The sequence below is a fragment of the Cryptomeria japonica genome, chromosome 4, assembly GCF_030272615.1.
Source record: "Cryptomeria japonica chromosome 4, Sugi_1.0, whole genome shotgun sequence".
Classification (NCBI taxonomy): Eukaryota; Viridiplantae; Streptophyta; class Pinopsida; order Cupressales; family Cupressaceae; genus Cryptomeria; species Cryptomeria japonica.
The window spans coordinates 166,153,359-166,172,202 of NC_081408.1; the positions used below are offsets into that span (position 1 = coordinate 166,153,359).

An 18,844-nucleotide genomic window follows, 5' to 3' on the forward strand; every position below is an offset into this window, starting at 1 on the left:
TGGCATTAAATTAAAGTACTTTCTCTTCTATCTTGTATTGGTGGAGAAGAGGTTGCATTGCATTGTATCCCAGGTCGATGCAAGACAGAAAGCATGTGGAAGACAGAAGAGTTTACTATGCATCAAATGTGAATCTTCATGTCTAAATAGATGATCTCAATAGGAATAAGAGTCGGTAATGAAGACAAGAAGACCAAACAAGAGAGGAGGTGTAATAATGCATCATGGAAGACATAAAAATGGAGCAAAGAAAACTAGCAAAACTATCATTTATGCTTTAGTCAGTGAGAAAATTATTTGTTGTTTTTACCATTGTTTTGTGTACAAAATGCATATGACAAAAAGCATATTGTGATTTGTGGAAGAAATGATGAAGGGAATAGATTATTGGTAGCAATTTGTGTAAGAAGGTTAAAAAAAATAGAAAACCAAAACTGTGTAAAGGTGTAGAGTGGAGTAGCACAATAAAAAAATTTATACATTTAAAATAAAAAAAAATTATGGAACATAATTGATTAAAGGTCTAAAAGATATCAAACAATCAAGGTAAAACAAATAGCAAAAAAAATGATTTGTAAATGTAGTTACTCTTGTTTAATGTCAATCATCTTCATGGTATATTTTGTTCTTTTATGTCACAAGCATCTTATTTTGATTGCTCTCATTTGGGTGTAATGACTCAATCATATTCTAGGCACCTATAAATTGTTGAATTCAAGTATCGCAACCTAAAAATATTTTTAAAAATGTTATTTATATATAATATAGTAAATAATATTTACTAATATTGAATTTTATAATGAATATAAAAATATAATACTAAATGTAATAATAATTAAAATTGTGTTAATTATGAAAATGGGAGATAGTATTATGATAAATATGAAGACAATTTTCTTTAATTAAAATGTTAAAAAAATAAAAATAAATAAAGATAGATTATCATTTATCACAAAGAATCTTTTGGAGACTTAGAGAAGACAAGAATGTTAAATTACCCTCTACAAAATTAAAAAATAGTGGTTTTGATAATAAAGCAGCCAAAACTAGGGGGTTGACCCGGAATACACAACAAGCCTCAGAGAGAGCATAACCAACACACACACAGCAGTCAAATGACAATCATCCAATCCCTATCTTAATCATCAAAAACATAAGCCACCTACAGTTATATAATAACCCAAGATTGATGACAATCTCATCCATATAGCATCTTAAACAACAGGTATCCATAAAGAAACTAACATTAAACCACCTATCCCTAGAAGTAAGCATATTGTTCATACTGCAATAACTAAAGAAAATAAAGAGAGTCTTAACAAGACTCATAGGGATGATAATGAAATTAAACATAACAAGGATCCAGTCGATCCCGAATCAAAACCTTAAACAAAAAAGGAAAACAACACACATTAATCATTTTTCCAGCCCCCATGTGTTAGGTGACCAGCAGACTGGTCTAATCATCAGCAAAGAATTCAAATAGTTCCTTCATGGTCTCACCTCCCAAGCCACCCTGGTTCTCTTTATCCTGATGCAGAAGGCACAGAGTAGTGGTCAAGGAATGCATGACCTTCAGGGAAAATTTCGCAATTTTGTTGACATGGGTATCTAGAGAGTCAAGCTTCTTTTTCACACTATTCAGATCCTCGAAGATAGCTTTACATCCTGCACATTGAACAACCTCCTCCTTTTCACCTCCATCAACAACAATTTGACCATTCTCAGACTTCCTTCCATCCTCCTTAGAGATATGTTTATGTGGGGGGAAAGTGGTAGATAATGGGGAGGTGTTCTTATTATCTTCCTGTGCGGTCCTAGAGTCAGGGGTATTGGTGTCCAGCTTAGAAGACTCTAAACCCTACATGGCCTCCATGTCATCCTCATCCTTATCACTTTCCTCCTTCTCTATATCTTCCACGCCATATTTGACATAGTTCTTATTCACAACAATTTGCTTTATACGGGGTTTACCAATGAATCTATTGGACCTACGAGGGGTCACACCATCTTCTGCATTAGATTCAACTAACAGGACCTTGGGTTCATTTCTGGGTTTTTTGGAGGCAACTTTGGCAGTAGAAGTATTACATTTATTTTTTCCCCCAATTTTAGGAGGGGAAATGAGGGGGGCATGGCTAGGGGTTTGACAGGGCATATTAGGATTTTTTGAGGTCTTTTTATTTCAAGTTTTAGCACCAATAGAGGGGCTCGGGTAGGTAGGGTCAGGCTAGACAAAGATAGGTTTGGGCAGACACAAGACCTGGTGGAAATTGTAAAGCAAAAACATTAAAACTTGGTGAAGGATGGTGAAATTGTTGTCCTGACTCATGCATTGATGAACATCTTTAATAGTGGATTCCAATGCATGACGTAAAAAGAAAGGAAAGGAAATAATATCATGGTTGCAAAAATGATTAAGTAAGGGGAAGTGGTAGTAATAGAAAATCCCATATCTACCCTCAAGAGTAAAATACTTCATGATAATTTTACACACCTGGTCCCACGGATAAGGAAGACAATCTATGTTGAAGGCCCCTCACAACTTAATTGGCCCCTCACCCTTTTTGTAGAATCTGTTCATATTGGTTTCATTTGTGACCCTACTAGTCTTCTTCCATTTCCTTCCCTCGGTAGGCAGCCTCGTAGCCTGGGCAATGACATCTTTGTTAATTTCAAAACACGTATCCCCCATGATGAATCTCATGTCATTCCAGCTATTGACAAACTACATGGAGAAACTTTCATCGAACCCAATCATGGCTTCCATGAATGGAACAATGCTCCCTTCCTTGACATACATCCATACACAAGGGTCATTGTGGAAGCAGTCATCAACAATGTCTGATTCAACCCGAACTAAATCCCCCCTCCATATCAATTTCCTCCATAGTGATGTTGGTAAGTAGTGTTGAACTGGTAAAGGACTTGCAGAGGGAGAAACCAACGTGAAGAGCTAGAATGATCAACAAAATTTTTGCCGAAGTGTGGTAAAAATAGCAATAGTTATCATTTATGGTGCTCCCCAAGGCACGCACCCACCAACTCTGACAAGCATGTGAAAGGACACCTCTTATCTCATCTACCAACTTGCAAAGAGCTTTATTTTGGAAAAATATCAAACTCCAGTTATAGCAATAATTGTTGTACTTGGTATGGCCTATCAAATTAATGATTAAAAGTTACAGCTACAATCCATCGATAACACAAGTATAGGTGGCCATACACGTCATCGCTAGGTCAAAGCGGTGAAGATTATGGGGACCACCGTTGGCCACCTTGGCATATCCCACCCAATTTAAATTTGAATTTCCCACCTTCATCTTGACTTCGCAAAAAGACCAATATGTCCACCCGTAAAATAAATCATAGAAAATCATTGGTTGGTAAGGAAATTTTGATCTCTCCCTATGAGGGATTTTTGTCTATCAAAAAGTGATGCCAAGTGTCTCCAGCACCTCATACCTTTCATCTCAAGGCCCGCCATAGTCAAGGAGTCTACCACCGAGTTGCCCTCTCTATAAATATGTTGAATGTGAAATTCCTCCATCCAAACAATCATAGACCATATGTCCTTGAGAATGTTGCTAAGCATCCAGCTAATTCCAGAAACACTTTTAGTCACCTTAATGATCAGCTTAGAATCCCCTTCAATGATCAATCTTTTAGCATCAATAGTGAGAGCCAATTTAAGTCCCCAAAAGAGCGCTAAGGCTTTGGCCATGTTACTCGAGGTTGAACCAAAATTTCCAACATAGGCCAGAACCAAATTGCCCAAGTTTTCCCTTATAATTCCACCTCCCACTGCAACCCCACTATGAGCGGTGCCATCAAAATTGAGTTTAAACCATGAGGGGGAAGGGGCTGACCATCTAGTGTTGAGCGTCTCCATCCTTTTAGAATTATCATATTGGAGGAAGTCTTCAGGTAGATTCCATCTCCAAAGGGACAAATTGTGGCTTTTTCCATTTGTAGACCAAAGCACTCTCCCTAGGAAGCTTCTTCGTTATGCTAACCACAGTGTCAACAGAGTTGTTAGTATCACAAAAGATTTGGTTATTCCTTTCCTTCCAAATGTTCTAGCAGATATGAGGAGGGATGAGTTTCCAAAACTGTTTGATCAGGGGTGAGTAGACGGGCACTTCCAGTTGATGATAGATTGATGCAAGTCTTCTAAGAAGGTCCAGGCGATGTTGAATTTATGTAAGACTTTGTACCAAACCATGGAAGCGAAGGGGCAATGAATAAAGAGATGATTGATGCTTTCCTTAGCACAATTACACAACACACACCAATTGGCCATCAGGAAGCCTCTCCTCTTAATATTATCAATGGTTAGGATCTTCCCCTACAAAGTCGTCCACCAAAAAAATTTATTTTTGGGATAAGCTGCGAATTCCAAACTTTCCTCCAACTATAGCAGTCATTGGTAGGAGCGATCAGGAGATTGTAGGCTGACTTGACACTAAAGGAACCAAAGGGATTCTTAGCCTAGACAAACTTGTCAACATGAGGGAATCGGGGAATCCTGACCTCCTCAAGAAGAGACTAAAGATCCCCCACTAAATGACCAAAATGAGTGTTATCTCCCAAACCATCAGAAAGTCTCAACTAGTGGTGAAGGGGGGATATGTAATTCATCACGAGAGGACCAAGAAAGACCTTCAGATTTCCCATGAGGCTACTGAAGCAAGTAAAGGATAGGGGTCTATCTCCAATCTAGTTATCATCCCAGAATCTAATATTATCACCATTGCCCAACTGCCATTTTAGACCTCCCTTAAGTAGCTTCCAACTTTTGACAATGTTGTTCCATATTTTAGAGCCTAAAGGTAGGTCATGAGAGGATAAAAGGGAAGATAAGGTGTGTTGTTGAAGTAATTATCCCGCATAATCTTACACCAGTTAGCTCTGTCCTTCACAAGATTCCATCCAATTTTAGTCAGCAAGGCCTTATTCAGGTTAGAAATGTTTTTAATCCCTAGGCCTCCCATGTGTTTGGGTTTGCACACCACCTCCCAGTTGACAAGACTGAGTCTATATTTTTCCTCCATACCCATCCACAGAAAAATTCTTTGGATTTTCTCAAGTTTCTCAGCCATAGCAATTAAGATCTTAAATAATGATAGAAAATAGACCAGGACACCTTGAAGAGAGGCCAATAGAAGATGGAGTTTTCCAGCACTACTCAGAGTTTTTCCAGTCCAACCAACAAGTTTCTTTTCCATTCTTTCCATAACAGACTCCCAGAACTAGGGGGGTAACCTCCTTAATCATGAGGGGAAGGCCTAGGTAGGAATTAGGGAGATTAGCAGCACAACATCCAAGAATTTGGATAAGTTTACTTTGGAGATTCCTATCCATGTTGAAAAAATAAATTATGTTCTTATTATAGTTGATAAGTTGTCCTAAGGACAAGGCATAATCCTCCAACAAGTGTTTCCATTCTTTAGCTTCAATAATAGATGACTGGACAAATAGGAAAGTGTCATCAACAAATTGTTGCATAACCACCGTGGGAAGGGTAGAATCCACTTTTGCTCCCGAGATTCTTCTATTCCTGATTATGTGGGAGAAGTTACTGCTTTGAACTTATGCCACCATAATAAACAAATAAGGTGAAAGAGGGTATCCCTACCTTAGGCCCTTCCCAGGCTTGAAGAATCCCCAAGGGGTGTCATTGACAATCACCGAGTAGTGAACACTTTCCACAACCAGCTTGATAAGATTGGGGAATCTTCCCCAGAATCCCATCTTAGATAGGGCAGCATACAAGAAATTTTAGTTAACTTTATCATAAGCCTTAGAGATGTCAAGTTTAAAAGCCATACTTGGGTTGAGAGTCTTCTCCATGGAATGGATGACTTCATGAGTAGTTATGACTGCATCGAGGATCTACCTACCCAAAACAAAACCCCTATGTGAGGGGATAATACATCTATAAAGAAGGGGTTTGATTCTGTTGACAACAACTTTATAAAAGATCTTGTAAACTGAATTGCATAGGTTGATAGGATGATAATCAGTTATAAACTTAGGATCTGGAACTTTGGGAACCAACACAATGAAACTATTATTCAATTTCTTCAGTAGGTTCCCCATGCGAATGAAGTCCCTGGTGGCTCTGATTAAGTCATACTTCACAATTTCCCAAAACACTTGAAAGAAGGTTGGAGGGAAGCCATTGGGGCTTGGGGCCTTAAAGGCAGCCATAGCAAAAACCACCTCTTTAACTTCCTCTTTAGACACTTGACACATTAGTAGCTCATTGTTAGCATCATTCGGGACTTGAGGAATAAGATTGAGAAGCATATCACTTACCTCAGTAGGTTCTCTCACCTTGTCATTAGTGTAAGCATTAGTAAAGAAAAGGGAAGCCCATTTCCCAATCTCGTTAGTCCCCACAAATTCTTCATTTATTGCATTGAATATGGAACTGATAGTGTTTCTCCTTTTATGCTTTGAAACATACCTGTGAAAGAAGAAGGTATTCCTATCCCCCTTAGTTAACAACTGGATCCTGGATCGTGGATCTGTACTTCCAATAGATCTATTTGAGGCTCATGATTTCTTTCCATTTTTGTCTCCAACATTCCTCCTCTTTTTGGATATCCATCAAGGTGACCCCCTCAGCAACGATTCTTTGGAGGTGGTCCAGTTTGGTTTCAACCTCATTCTTTCTCTTAAAGATGTCACCAAAGGAAGATTTATTCCATGCTTTGACCTCCCTTTTGATTATCTCTAGATTTTTAGAGATTCTAAACATAGCAAAACCTTGAACAGGAGAGTTCCACCAATTTTGTATGCACTGTTTGAAATCCAGGTGAGAGTGCCACATAATCTCATACCTAAAGGGTATGGGTCCCGAGAACGGCCTATCAACCCAAGAAAGGAGGATCGGGGAATGGTCAAAAATAGTGCGAGGGAGGTTCAAGAGAGAGGAATTGTTGCCAAGGTCCCACTTAGATGAGACCAAAAATCTATCCAACTTGACCTAAATAAGACTAGACCCTTTTCTGTTGTTAGACCAGGTGAAAGGATTCCCTTGAAGATCTAGATCTAATAGGTCATTTTTCCTAATGAAGTCTACAAAGTCAAGCATGCTATCATTGTAATCAGTTAGACCACCTAACTTCTCTGAGGGATAAAGAGGGGTGTTAAAGTCACCAGATAACATGAACACTGCCTCCTCCTTATTAGCCATGAAGATAGAGATTTCCTTCCAGACCAGAGCTTGACCATTTCTAGTATTAGGAGCATATATGTTGAAAAAGTACCAGGAAAAGTTATTCAGAGTGAACCATATAGCAAGAAAATTGTGAGAAAGGCCAACAATGTTCCCATCCAACTTACTCTTATTCCAGAGAGTCACAACTCCACCTGAAGATCCTTCTACCTCACTATAATAGAAGGCAGCACCAGGCCATATACTGTCCACAAGATAATCAAAATTTTGATAGGTCATTTTCACTTCTTGGATTAGAATAATATCAACCTTATTGGTTACTATGCATTTCTTAAGAGCATATTGCTTCTGAGGGTTGTTTAATCCCCTTAAGTTCCACGAAAGGAACTTCATTTCTTGCCTTTTTGAGATGTCTCTAGAGTTAATTACCATCCACTAGCAATTTCTCTGGCCATTACCTTAGTTTAGAGGGTCCTCTCAGAGGGTCTACCTAGTTTAGAGTCATTGCCAATGTCTGCCTTTCTATTTCCTCTAGTCTTTCTTTTTGGTTCTTGCCATTCCTCTTTCACTTTATCCATAGGCTAAGACGAGGCAGATCAACTACCTTGAGAGAAAAGGTTACAGTGATCTCCCCAGTATATTCCATATAAGTAGTTGTAGAAGAGGAACTTGGATCCAGGTTGTTCACTTTGGGGGGCGTGGGGGCAACCCCTAGACACCATATACTCCTCCCATTTTCCCCCATAGTATTGGGATTCAACATTTTAAGAACATTTGGGGTAGCCTCATTGTACCCCTTCTCTCTAAAGCACTCCTCAACTTTTAGTCTTGCGTGTTCTACCTTCCTCTGGGAGATCTCTCCTTCTTCTAGGTCCAGATCCAAGCAGTTCCTCGAGGAGGGGGGAGTCACTTTGGGGTCAAGGGTCTTCACCATATTAAGAATACTCTCCAAGAAGGGGTAGCCCTCCTCAATAGGAACTTGAGAATCATCCCTTTCCTCCAAGTCCTTGACCAGATCCTCAATTTTGTTAGTAAACAGGGGACTAGGGGGGGAACATTCTGAGTCAAGTCCTCATTGACAATTCCCAAGGAGGAAAATTTCTCCTTCTGTTTTTCCTTCGGAGGCGTAGCGGTCAGATAGTTGCTATCACATGGCCATGTTTTCCACATCTTTGGCAATAAAGGGAGGCATTCTCGTAGACAATAGCTTGTGTCCATTTACCCTATTTATTTTTGAGAGCGATGAAGTTAGGAAGGGGGTTGTTAACAACCACATTCACACATAGGTGAGCATAAATGAGTCTGGACTTCTACATCGTCACATTGTTAGCAGCAATGAATTGACCAAAAGAGTTGTCAATCCATCTAAAAATGGTCTCATCCTAGAATTCCAAAGGGAGGCCAGGGAGTTTGATCCAAACCAATGCAAGTCTAAGGAGATCAGCACTAGGATCAAACCCCGACTTCCACTTAGAGAGGGCCAAGAAGTGTTTTCCATAAGACCAAGAACCAAAGAGGATGTAAATAATTTCTTCTTCAGCAATGAACCTAAATAAAAAGAGCCCACCAGCCATAGCAGAGATAGAGACACTACCTTTTAGTTTCCATCTCGAACCAGCCCATCTTATGACCATGTCTATCATGGGTCCAAAGGCCAATAATCTCCCCACTAAGTAGAGGTGTAGGGAGGAGGCAATATTATCCATAATATCATTGAGGAGACAAATTTTAGGACCATCCTCACCAGCAGTGACCTTTGGCAGCTGATTCCATGACCCCAACTTAGTATTTCCAACATGAGTGCCTTTCCATGTGCTCCTTGAGCCTCCCTGGACAAAGGCCCCACACCATCAGTCTTGGGATCCTTTCTATGAGAATCCAAGTTAGAAGTAACATGTGGAATCTTCACATGGGAGGTAACCTCATGCAAAGCCACATTAGAAGCCTTCATGACAGAATCTCCAACCAAGGGAGCCCACCTAGCACTCTGAGAGCACAACACGAGTGCCATATTTAGACACAACTGCAGTTGAGTAGGGGGGGTCAAGTTCCAAGGAGGACAAGGCCCTCCCCTGTGGAAATGACAACCATCATAGAAATTCAAAGTAGCGGAGGGCGAGAAATTTGCAGAGTGGGAAAATTTTAATTCTATGAGTGCAATGACAAAGGCAATAAATTAATTAACCAAATTTAGGTGTCTACACTTAGTAAAAGATTGCACACACTCACTAAGGAGATATTATTAATAAGAAAACACACCAATGCAAACAAAGAACAATTCCAACCAAGGAACATATATGTACTCATGGATGACCACTCTATGTGAAAAAGAACCTCAAATTATGAAAAATACAACTCACAAAGAAAAAAGGCAATGTTTAGAAGGAAAAAGAGAGAAAGAGGGTTGAAATATTAGTTGTGCCCTCTAAGTGAGGAGACATAGAGAAGGACAAGGTGATGGTGCAACATATATTTCCTTTGTCATTACGCTCATTCTCATTCTATTGTTGATTGTAAAAATTTTAAAGCATTTCTTCAAGATTTATGTGATACGACTCTTATCCATATTACACTAGATCTCATGTTTTTTCTTGATGCAAATTTGAAAGTAGTGCAATAGCACTCCCTTTGACCTATTATGTTGCTCCTCACTATGTGATCTTAGTAGCATGCCCTATTGGGGCTCTTTGTCATTCGTGGTGGTAAAACTATATATGCAATCATACTTCAATAGCAACATAAATGTCCTTCTCCTTGTCTCCTCACTTAAGGGGCATGAGTAATATTTCAACCCTCTTTCTCTTTGTTTCCTTCCAAACATTGCCTTTTTTCTTTGTGAGTTGTATTTTTCATAATTTAAGGTCCTTTTTCACATAGAGTGGTCATCCATGAGTTCATATATGTTCCTTGGTTGGACTTGTTCTTTGTTTGCATTAGTGTGTCACTAACATATTAACATTTGAACTTGTGTCTTGCATCAGTTACATATCCCAAGGAATTTCAAATAAAAATGTTGGTACAACTAATACAAAATCCAAGTTTTGTTCCAAGAACACTATTGCATCTTCCCATCATTCCTCCAAATCATTTAACGCCATCCCCCCTCCTCCATCATATAAAGCTAAAGCAATCATCCATCTTCCTCCATCCCCTGAATCCATTTTAGGTCCCTATATCCCAAAGTCTACCTTCATATATCCCCCACATGCTAAATCCATTTTGGGCCCTTATATCCCAAAATCCCATCCTACATCTTTTCCTACCCATCCCTCCATACACAAATCCACTATCTCCATCACCCATCATAAGCATCCTATTCCCTTCATTCCTAGTCGGGATGAACAAATGCACATATCCTCACATTTCATCCAACATCCTACCTCCATCACTTCCTCCATATTTCCTCCATCTCGTACACCTCTGCACACTCCTTCCAAGGCTACTAGCATAAATTTGGATGCCAAATAAAAAATGCATAAAGCTAAACATCCACAAAAATATAAAGATGACCATGTTCACTCAAAAAGACATGTTCCAATAGTGCAAAAGCTGATACAAAAATGAAATGAATCTCACAGGTCGCAAAGGCCCACAAAAGCAAAAGCAAAAACAATGTGGATCCCAAAGAAAAAAGAAGTAATGCATCTTGCAGTCACATAAATTTGTCCATTTAATTAAATGATTATTTACTATTTATCTGTTTATTTAACCACTAGTCAATCAGTTAATTAAATTAACATTTAATTAACTCATCCTCAAACTCTTCTGCTATTAACTAAATAAATTTTACAATTTATTTATATTCATTCATTAAATCACATCCCTAATCAATTAAATGAATAAAATATATTTATTTAATTTAACCCCTTTCCTCTTTTAAATAAATAAATAAATATTTATTTAAATCACTAAACTACCACCCCCCCCCCCCCCCCCCCTCAACTTACATTCTCCTACAAATGCAAGTTGTGCCTATTTTGTTGAAATAAAGTAATTTATTTTAATTAAAATCCTATTTTCCCTCACCCACCAAACCCACTAGACTCTTCTAAACCCATTCTAGACTCTTCTAAACCCATTCTAGATTCTTCTAACCATTCCTAATTAGCCTAATCCCATCCCCTAATTATTGTCACATTCTTAAGAAGCTTGAAGTCACTTCTCAAAGCCTCAAAGTCTTTGAAAAGCATTAAAAGCTTTATGTCTCCAACAAGCTAACCCCCAAAGTCTTCCAAACCCTTAATGGTTCTTACACAACCATTTATGGCTCTTACATAACCATTAATGGTTAAAATCAACTCACCCACATGGTTAGAGACTTTAACTCTAACTCAACCCCCATTTAACTCATGTGTCTCCTCAAGCATTCATTGCTTTGACCATGGTTATCCTCACTAACTCTTGCACAAGAGTTTATCCATTGAATAAAGGCATTATTCATTGGATAAAGGCTTTATTCATTCAACTCAACCTAAAACTTAATTCCTAAGGTAACCCACAAGTCATCTCAAGCATTTAATGCTTCTTCCCTCTCCTCTCAAGCCATCTCATGTTGACATTTGTCATCTTGGGATTGGGTTGAAAGCCCTCACATGGATCACAAACCCATCAATCTTGGCCATCCATCACTCTATTTTTCCTATAAATAGATCATATTCCTTCATAATCCAGATCCAGAAATCTTGTATGCATCTAAGTTATAGTGAATTTGAGAGAGCAATTAGGAACATAATTTACTTTTATTATTTTGGTTAAAATTAGCATTATCTAATTAGGTGCCTACTTTCATATTTAGCATGTTTACATATGCATAATCATAATCTTCATTTTATGATCTTGAACCTCCATAAGACATCCATAATAGTGTAACAAGCTACTGAGAGCTACACTCATTTGGAACTTGGAGAGGAGAGGAACAAGGGAGGAGCAGCTATGAGCATGTTGGAGGGTATTTGGGGATGTTTTGTAGCATTCCTTCATTTTTGTAGGCTTTTCATTATATGTTTGATATCTCTCTTGATATGCTTTCTTAGGATTGTAGTTTCCTTCGTATTTTGTTTATGATTGATACTAACACTAACATTTGATTCTTTAGTCTTGTGTTGTGTTTCCTAACATCCTTTTTACAGAGCATCGTTTGGTGAACCCGACGTGAATCGAACACGCAACCTTCTAATCTAAACTACTAACTTTCTTTTTGAAATTGTCAAATTGCCACACATAGGTTGCGCTTTAGCGCTATTGAACGTGTTTTAGCGCCTTCGAAACTTGGGGAATGAGCACTTTTGGATGTTAATTAGTGCTTTTGGCTATTAATTAGCACTTTTGGTTGTTAATTAGCACTTTCATCTTTTAATTAGTGCCTCTGTCTTACTTTTAGCGCTATTGTTCTTTAAATAGCGCTATTGTATTTAGTTTAGCACTTTTGTACTCTTTGTTTGACAAAATTTTCATTTTGTCTGACAGATTCTTTTAGCGCTTTTGTCCATTTCATAGAGCCTTTGGCATTCTTTTAGTGCGCTTGTCTGTCATTTAGCGCATTTGTGTTAAATAGTGCTTCTGTGTTTACACAGAGTAGCACTATTGTAATAGAGAGTTGTAAAAAAAATTATTGTAACCAAAAATAAAAAAAATTAGGCTTGTAGAAGCCCACCAAAAACTTCTTTTTCACTAATAGTTTGGTTTTTTATGTAGGTTTTTGCTAACTCTTTTGCAGGATTCGAGGAGTTAAGTTAGGAAATTTGAATTCTTTTGTTTTCTAAGATTTGTTTTAAAGTTGGATTAAAAAGAACTCATTTTTCCTTTTTGGATTAAAATCAACACACATTTTCAAATTTGGAGCTTAAAAAGAACCTCATCTTGCAAGGTTAAAAATAACCACAAACTCAATCAAAAAAATTTGTTTTTTCAGGCAAGCTAGGAACAATCTTTCATTTTGGGCTTAAAACAAAACAAACAAATTTCATTTTCTTGCAAAGTCTAAAAATCACAATCAATTGTCATTTTGCAAGTTAAAAAGAACAAACAACTTGTCAAATTTCTATTTCCAAAATTGATTTTCCCTTAACCAAACGTGCTTCAATTTAGTTGACCAGGCTTTTCATTTTCCTAGTTAGACAACATATCGCTTTGAGGAGTTAAAAAGAACACCATGGTTGTTGGAGCAACATCTTCAAATAGCATTTAAATTACATTGTAATAAAATCAATTAAAAGGAACAAGTGTTTTCAATGATTGGCACACTTGTGCAAAAATCTGTAGAGTGGTCCCACTTCTAACACACACTATCCTCTCCCTTGGATTTCGTGGTCCTAGGTGCAAGAGAAAGGTGTTAGTAACACTCGAAATTTTATTTTTTTAAGAGAGGCCTGCCAAGAGACACAACACTCTTGGAAACGACCTCATGCAGTAAATCCTTCGAGCCGCTATAGAAATCAGGTGAGAGCGAAAGTTGTAGCCTTGGGTATAGTTGTTCCTATAGTGTAATTTGTCGAAAGGATATATGGGCCCCACCACAAGTTACGAAGATCTTAAGTGAGTCACTGCAAAATGAACTTATGTCCAAAAACATCAAACATTAATAGACACCTTTTTATATAGAAGCCCACCCGTTCTATTGATTGAGGATATTTGTGAAAAGTTTGGTGCAAGAGCATAGATGGTTTTTCTCCCAAGATACTCAGTATACATATTTCCTTGAGTAGAAACAGGGATTTTTGAAAGGCTACTTGTAGCTTGATAAAAGTGGTGACTCCCCCATCATAGGGATCATCTATCTATTATGCTCATGCAAGACTTGGTATATCACATCCTTACCTGCCACAGTGGGATTCATAAGGTATGTAGTACCAAAGGCGAAGAAATATCAAGATGTGGGCTGAAAATATCACAACTGACCAATGACCTTAGGGATAAAAAGTGCTTGACTTGTCTTCATATTGTGTTAGACCAGTACAAATTTGATTTGACTTCAGGCTTTGGAAAACATTTAAAATACACTTGTAAAAAGGGTCAAAGTTCATGATTGGGTTGATCTAGACCCACACCTATTGTGCCTTTCAAAAGGGCAAGGTTATTGTGCTTGTGTGCTTGTTGTGTTTTCTTGTCAAAGAAATTCAAAAAAATTCAAAACCCAAGTATTCATCCAACAAATTTACACATCAGAATTGGCAAACAAAATCGACCTCAACAAAGTGAAGCAAAATATCAATTTGTATGACCATCATTTACATTTTGAGAAAATGAACTCTTCATCAAAAGACCAAATTGATGAAGAGGCAACTTGGTTCATGAGATCTCAACAAAAGAAGGAAGTTTTTCTATATCAATAGACAACTTTTTCTTTCACATAGGGTATTCTTACGTCATATACATTTGTACCTCCAAGGTAAATCCAATGAATTTGATGAAGAGCCTTTGAGAAATAGAGATTTCACACATTACAGAGCTTTTGGTTATCACAAAAATAAAGGAGGCAAGATCAACCCTGCTTTCTTTCCTCAAATATGTATTACCTACAATGAAACTCGAGGGGAACCACCAACCCCTGAAAGAGAGGAAGAAGTAGACACCCCCTATAGCACATAAATCTTCTATTAAGACACACATTCTACCCATTTCCACTTTCACACACAACATATCACAAACCATCTAAATCTCAAAACACAAAAGGGTCTTGTCCTTGGTTCTTTTTAGACATTGCTAAATCAAAAAAACAAAATCACTTTTAGAGTATCTCTCATCTAGGATCAATCATCCTAAGATTCATTTCTACGTAGGTTAAAACTAGTCTATGAGTGCATCCTCTCATTGCTAGGTAGTTTGGTTTGTAACACATCTCAAATATTGCTATACCTTATCACATCAAAATTGTTGAAAACACAAGAGCAATCCACAAAGAATTTTTGTTGACATCCAACCTTCAGTGTTAGAGATTTATCACTCAGAACAAACATTTCACAAACCTTGTCTTCCATCAAACACATCATCATCATCTCATAAATCATTTTCACAAACATCAACAACATGGCTTACACAAGATCAATGAGAAACCGACAACTAGAAATTGAAGAGGAAGATGACACCCTCAATGATTTTCAGGAGGTCCTAGGAGGAGGCACTAATTCAGAGGATCCCAACACTCCAACTCCTGCGATATAGAAATAGCACAACATAACCCCAAATTCAACAAGATTTTGAATGAGATCCTTAAAAACAATGCAGATGCACATTTCTTAAGACTTTCTCAGGAGGGTGCCAAACTACCCCTTGACTTTGATACAACATAGATAAGACAAACATCTGAACAAAGTCATCACGATGGTGGGAGAGGTAGAGAATACTTTTGGTATGATCCTAATCATCAAGGGAATCCCCCTCATCCTTCACCTCCTTCAAAAATAAACATGTTACGACAACAAATAGAAAACCTCTCTCAACAATTAAATAGTGGTGTGAAGACTACTCAGTTCTCACTCAATGACATTTTTCCCTATCCATTTGATAGGAACATGCTCATGCCACCTTTTCCACGAGGGTTTGAAACACCAAAATTTGAGAAGTATCTAAGAAAAGGAGATCTTAGAGATCATGTGAGAGAATTTCACTTAGCCTATTTAGAGGTGGCCTATGAGGACACCTATCTCATGCACCTCTTTCCCTAGAGTTTGGGAGGCACCACTACACAATGGTTCTCATAGCTACCAAGTGGCATCAGAACATTTGAAGAAATAATACAAAAATTCATCATTCATTACTCACACAACATAGAACATAATGTCACCATGGCAGATCTATGCAACACCAAACAAAAAACCGAAGAGTTGTTTTCAACTTTATTACAATGGTGGAGGCAATTATCTAGCAGATGTTCCCTTTATTTACCTGAGCAAGAATTAGTATAGATTTTCATTTCAAACTTGAACGATGAGATGGAATTTCACTTAGACATGAAGGGTACAAAATCATTTGAAGAGATGATCACTCAAGGACTAAAATGTGAAAGGGCCCTTATCAAGAAAGGACTCATCAAGATTTACAATGAACCAAAGGATGGTCCTCACCCATGATATAATAGTGATAAACCCAAATTTTGGAACAAAAACAAGAACATTGTAAATGATGGGATAGTAGATGCAAGGATAGTCAATATTGCACAACCTATAGTCAGATTTGTAGGGAAAAATCCCCCTCCTAACAACAACACCATCATCACTAAACCACAAAATCAAGGTCATAATACACAACAAGAGGAATCAAAACTAAAGCGATAAAATTTCAAACCAACATGCACATACACACCCTTAGGGGAACCCATTGAAACAATCTTGCATCAATTGATATCCTCTAATCTTGTAACCTTTCCAAAGATGTCTAACTATGAGCCTCAAGTTAAGCCTTCATGGTGGTGATACCATGAACATTGTGAATTTCATCAGGGAAGAGGCCATAAGACAAGCAATTGCCATCGACTGAAAGATCTTGTTCAAGATCTTATTGAGAGAGGCAAAATTGAAATCGAAGGACATGACCCTAAGAAGACCAATTATGATGATTTAATGTTTAAAAATCCACTCCCATCACATGATCAAAGAGGTCCTTCCACTTCAGGGTGAAACATAGACACTGCAACTAATTATACGCAAGCTTCGTACAATTATACTATGAATCACTTGTATGACACAGATGAACAAATTGCAACCCTCACCATCAAAACTCCAAATCCTGAATGCAATGTTGTTACGCGTTGTAGCAAGATCACTATTAAAGCAGCTCCATAAGGAACAACCTATCCCTAAGCAACATAATCTTGCGGAGCAGTTAGATAAAATGCCTGCACTCATCTCCATCTTAGAGCTCTTACACTTATCTCCATTGCATAAAACAATCTTGGACCAAGCTCTCCAAGAAGATTTTGTCCCCACCAACCTCAACATGAATCAATTTCAAGTCATGGTTGGTAATCTCAGGTCATCACCATGTCTCACTTTTTTCTGAAAGCGATAATGCATCTTTCCAACAACCTCATAACGCCTCACTCCATATTGAAGGATTTGTGAACCAACATAGGATCAAGCGAGTCTTGATTGATAATGGATTTGGTCTAAACATATGCACATTACAGCTGGTTACAACATTGGGGTATGCTGTGGAATCAGTGGATGCCAATAAAAGAATAACCATTAAGGCATATGATGATGCAGAATGCTCTTCCATAGGAGTTGTTGTATTACCTATCAGGGTAGGGCCCATGGTAAAACACATAGTTTGTCAGGTTCTAGACCTTCCTCTGCCATATAATCTCTTATTAGGGAGACCTTGGATACATGCTATGCAAGCAGTCCCATCTACCTACCACCAATGTATCAATTTTTTGCATAATGGGGTAGAGATTACAATCCTTGGTGATGCAAATCCCTTTGCATATTTCAATAATATTAACCATCAACCAGATATCACTGTACCTAACAATAGGGAAGTTATTCCTTCCTCATCTTATGTAAATCCGGCTTCTCTTATAGCTCAATAATCCCTCCACCAAAGAAAGAGAAGTTGAAAATGAAAATGGCTAAGGAAGGTCCTGGGGAATATAACCTTAGCCAACTCTTTTGTGTTGGGCAATTACCCACCTCCCCTAGAACTCATGGCAAACCCCAGGGTTTTCTTCAACCACCACTGGCCAAAAGCACTTGCACATTGGCATAATTTACACCTGGAAAAAGTCAGGAGGAAGAAACCATAGATGAAGACATAACATAATGGATCTACAAAGACCCTGTCACCAAAGAAAGCCCGCATACTAAGCTCCCCACAGACAAATAAGGCAAAGGCTTTGCTATCATTTAGAGAATGGGCTATGATGGCCAGAGTGTTTTGTGATCTTGCAAGCAAGGATAGAATGAACCCTTACAACCAGAGTTAAAACCCAGGGACAAAACTGGAGTTGGTTTTCAAAAGGAATCTCTTTCTAAACTCTAATTCAAGGGAAATCCTAGCACCCCCTATGTCAGCCTATTACTTTAAAGAGGCCATCCTTGATTATATCTGTGGCACCCATCGCACCAACTGCACCAGCAAAACTGATAATTCCATTAGTAGAACTGACAATATCCACAACACCAACTGTACCAATGAAAATACCTTCAATATCCACAATCCCACCAGTAGTACCCATGATACCCACATCACCAATCGCACTAATAATACTACCTACAACACCAATAATACTAACTGCAGCACCAATAATCCCACTAATCAAACCAACAACCCCATCAGCAGCATCAACTGCATCCATAGCATCATCAGCAGTATCAGTACCCCTAGCAGCATCGATAGAACTGATAAAACACATCAGCAGCATCAATGGCACCCATAGTACCAACAATTCCATCTCCAAAAGTATATCAGCCGATCACAAATGTAGTATTCAACTCAAAAGACATCCCAGCTTGGTATAGTAATCAGATACTAGAAAGAAATTCAGAGATAGACTCCCATGAGTGGGAATTTGATTCAGTACATCTCAATACTTTAGATGAGGAAGACACATCACCCCCTCCACCTCGCAAAGATATCCCTATTTATGGAGATGTATGGATTAAAACCTCTTGGGTTCCTAAAATGGAATCACCTTCCACAGACCCTATGTCACATCCTACA

General features: G+C 38.1%; 1 protein-coding gene across 1 annotated transcript; it reads right to left on the reverse strand.

Moving 5' to 3' along the window:
• Window positions 1-1,861: 1,861 nt before the first annotated feature.
• LOC131874987 (uncharacterized) lies at window positions 1,862-3,892 on the reverse strand. Its single transcript, XM_059218973.1, has 2 exons — window positions 3,466-3,892; window positions 1,862-2,013 (listed from the first exon to the last, which is right to left on the reverse strand). Exons 1-2 carry the CDS (start codon window positions 3,890-3,892, stop codon window positions 1,862-1,864), a joined length of 579 nt encoding a protein of 192 aa, XP_059074956.1.
• Between the last annotated feature and the right edge of the window lie 14,952 nt (window positions 3,893-18,844).

Bases quoted from the DNA above. Each gene is read 5' to 3' on its own strand.
- LOC131874987 (XM_059218973.1), bottom strand. From the start codon at position 3,892: ATGGAGACGCTCAACACTAGATGGTCAGCCCCTTCCCCCTCATGGTTT. The intron at 2,014-3,465 runs GTATGAGGTGCT...AATCTAATGCAG, and splicing joins GGCGGGCCTTGAGATGAAAG to AAGATGGTGTGACCCCTCGT.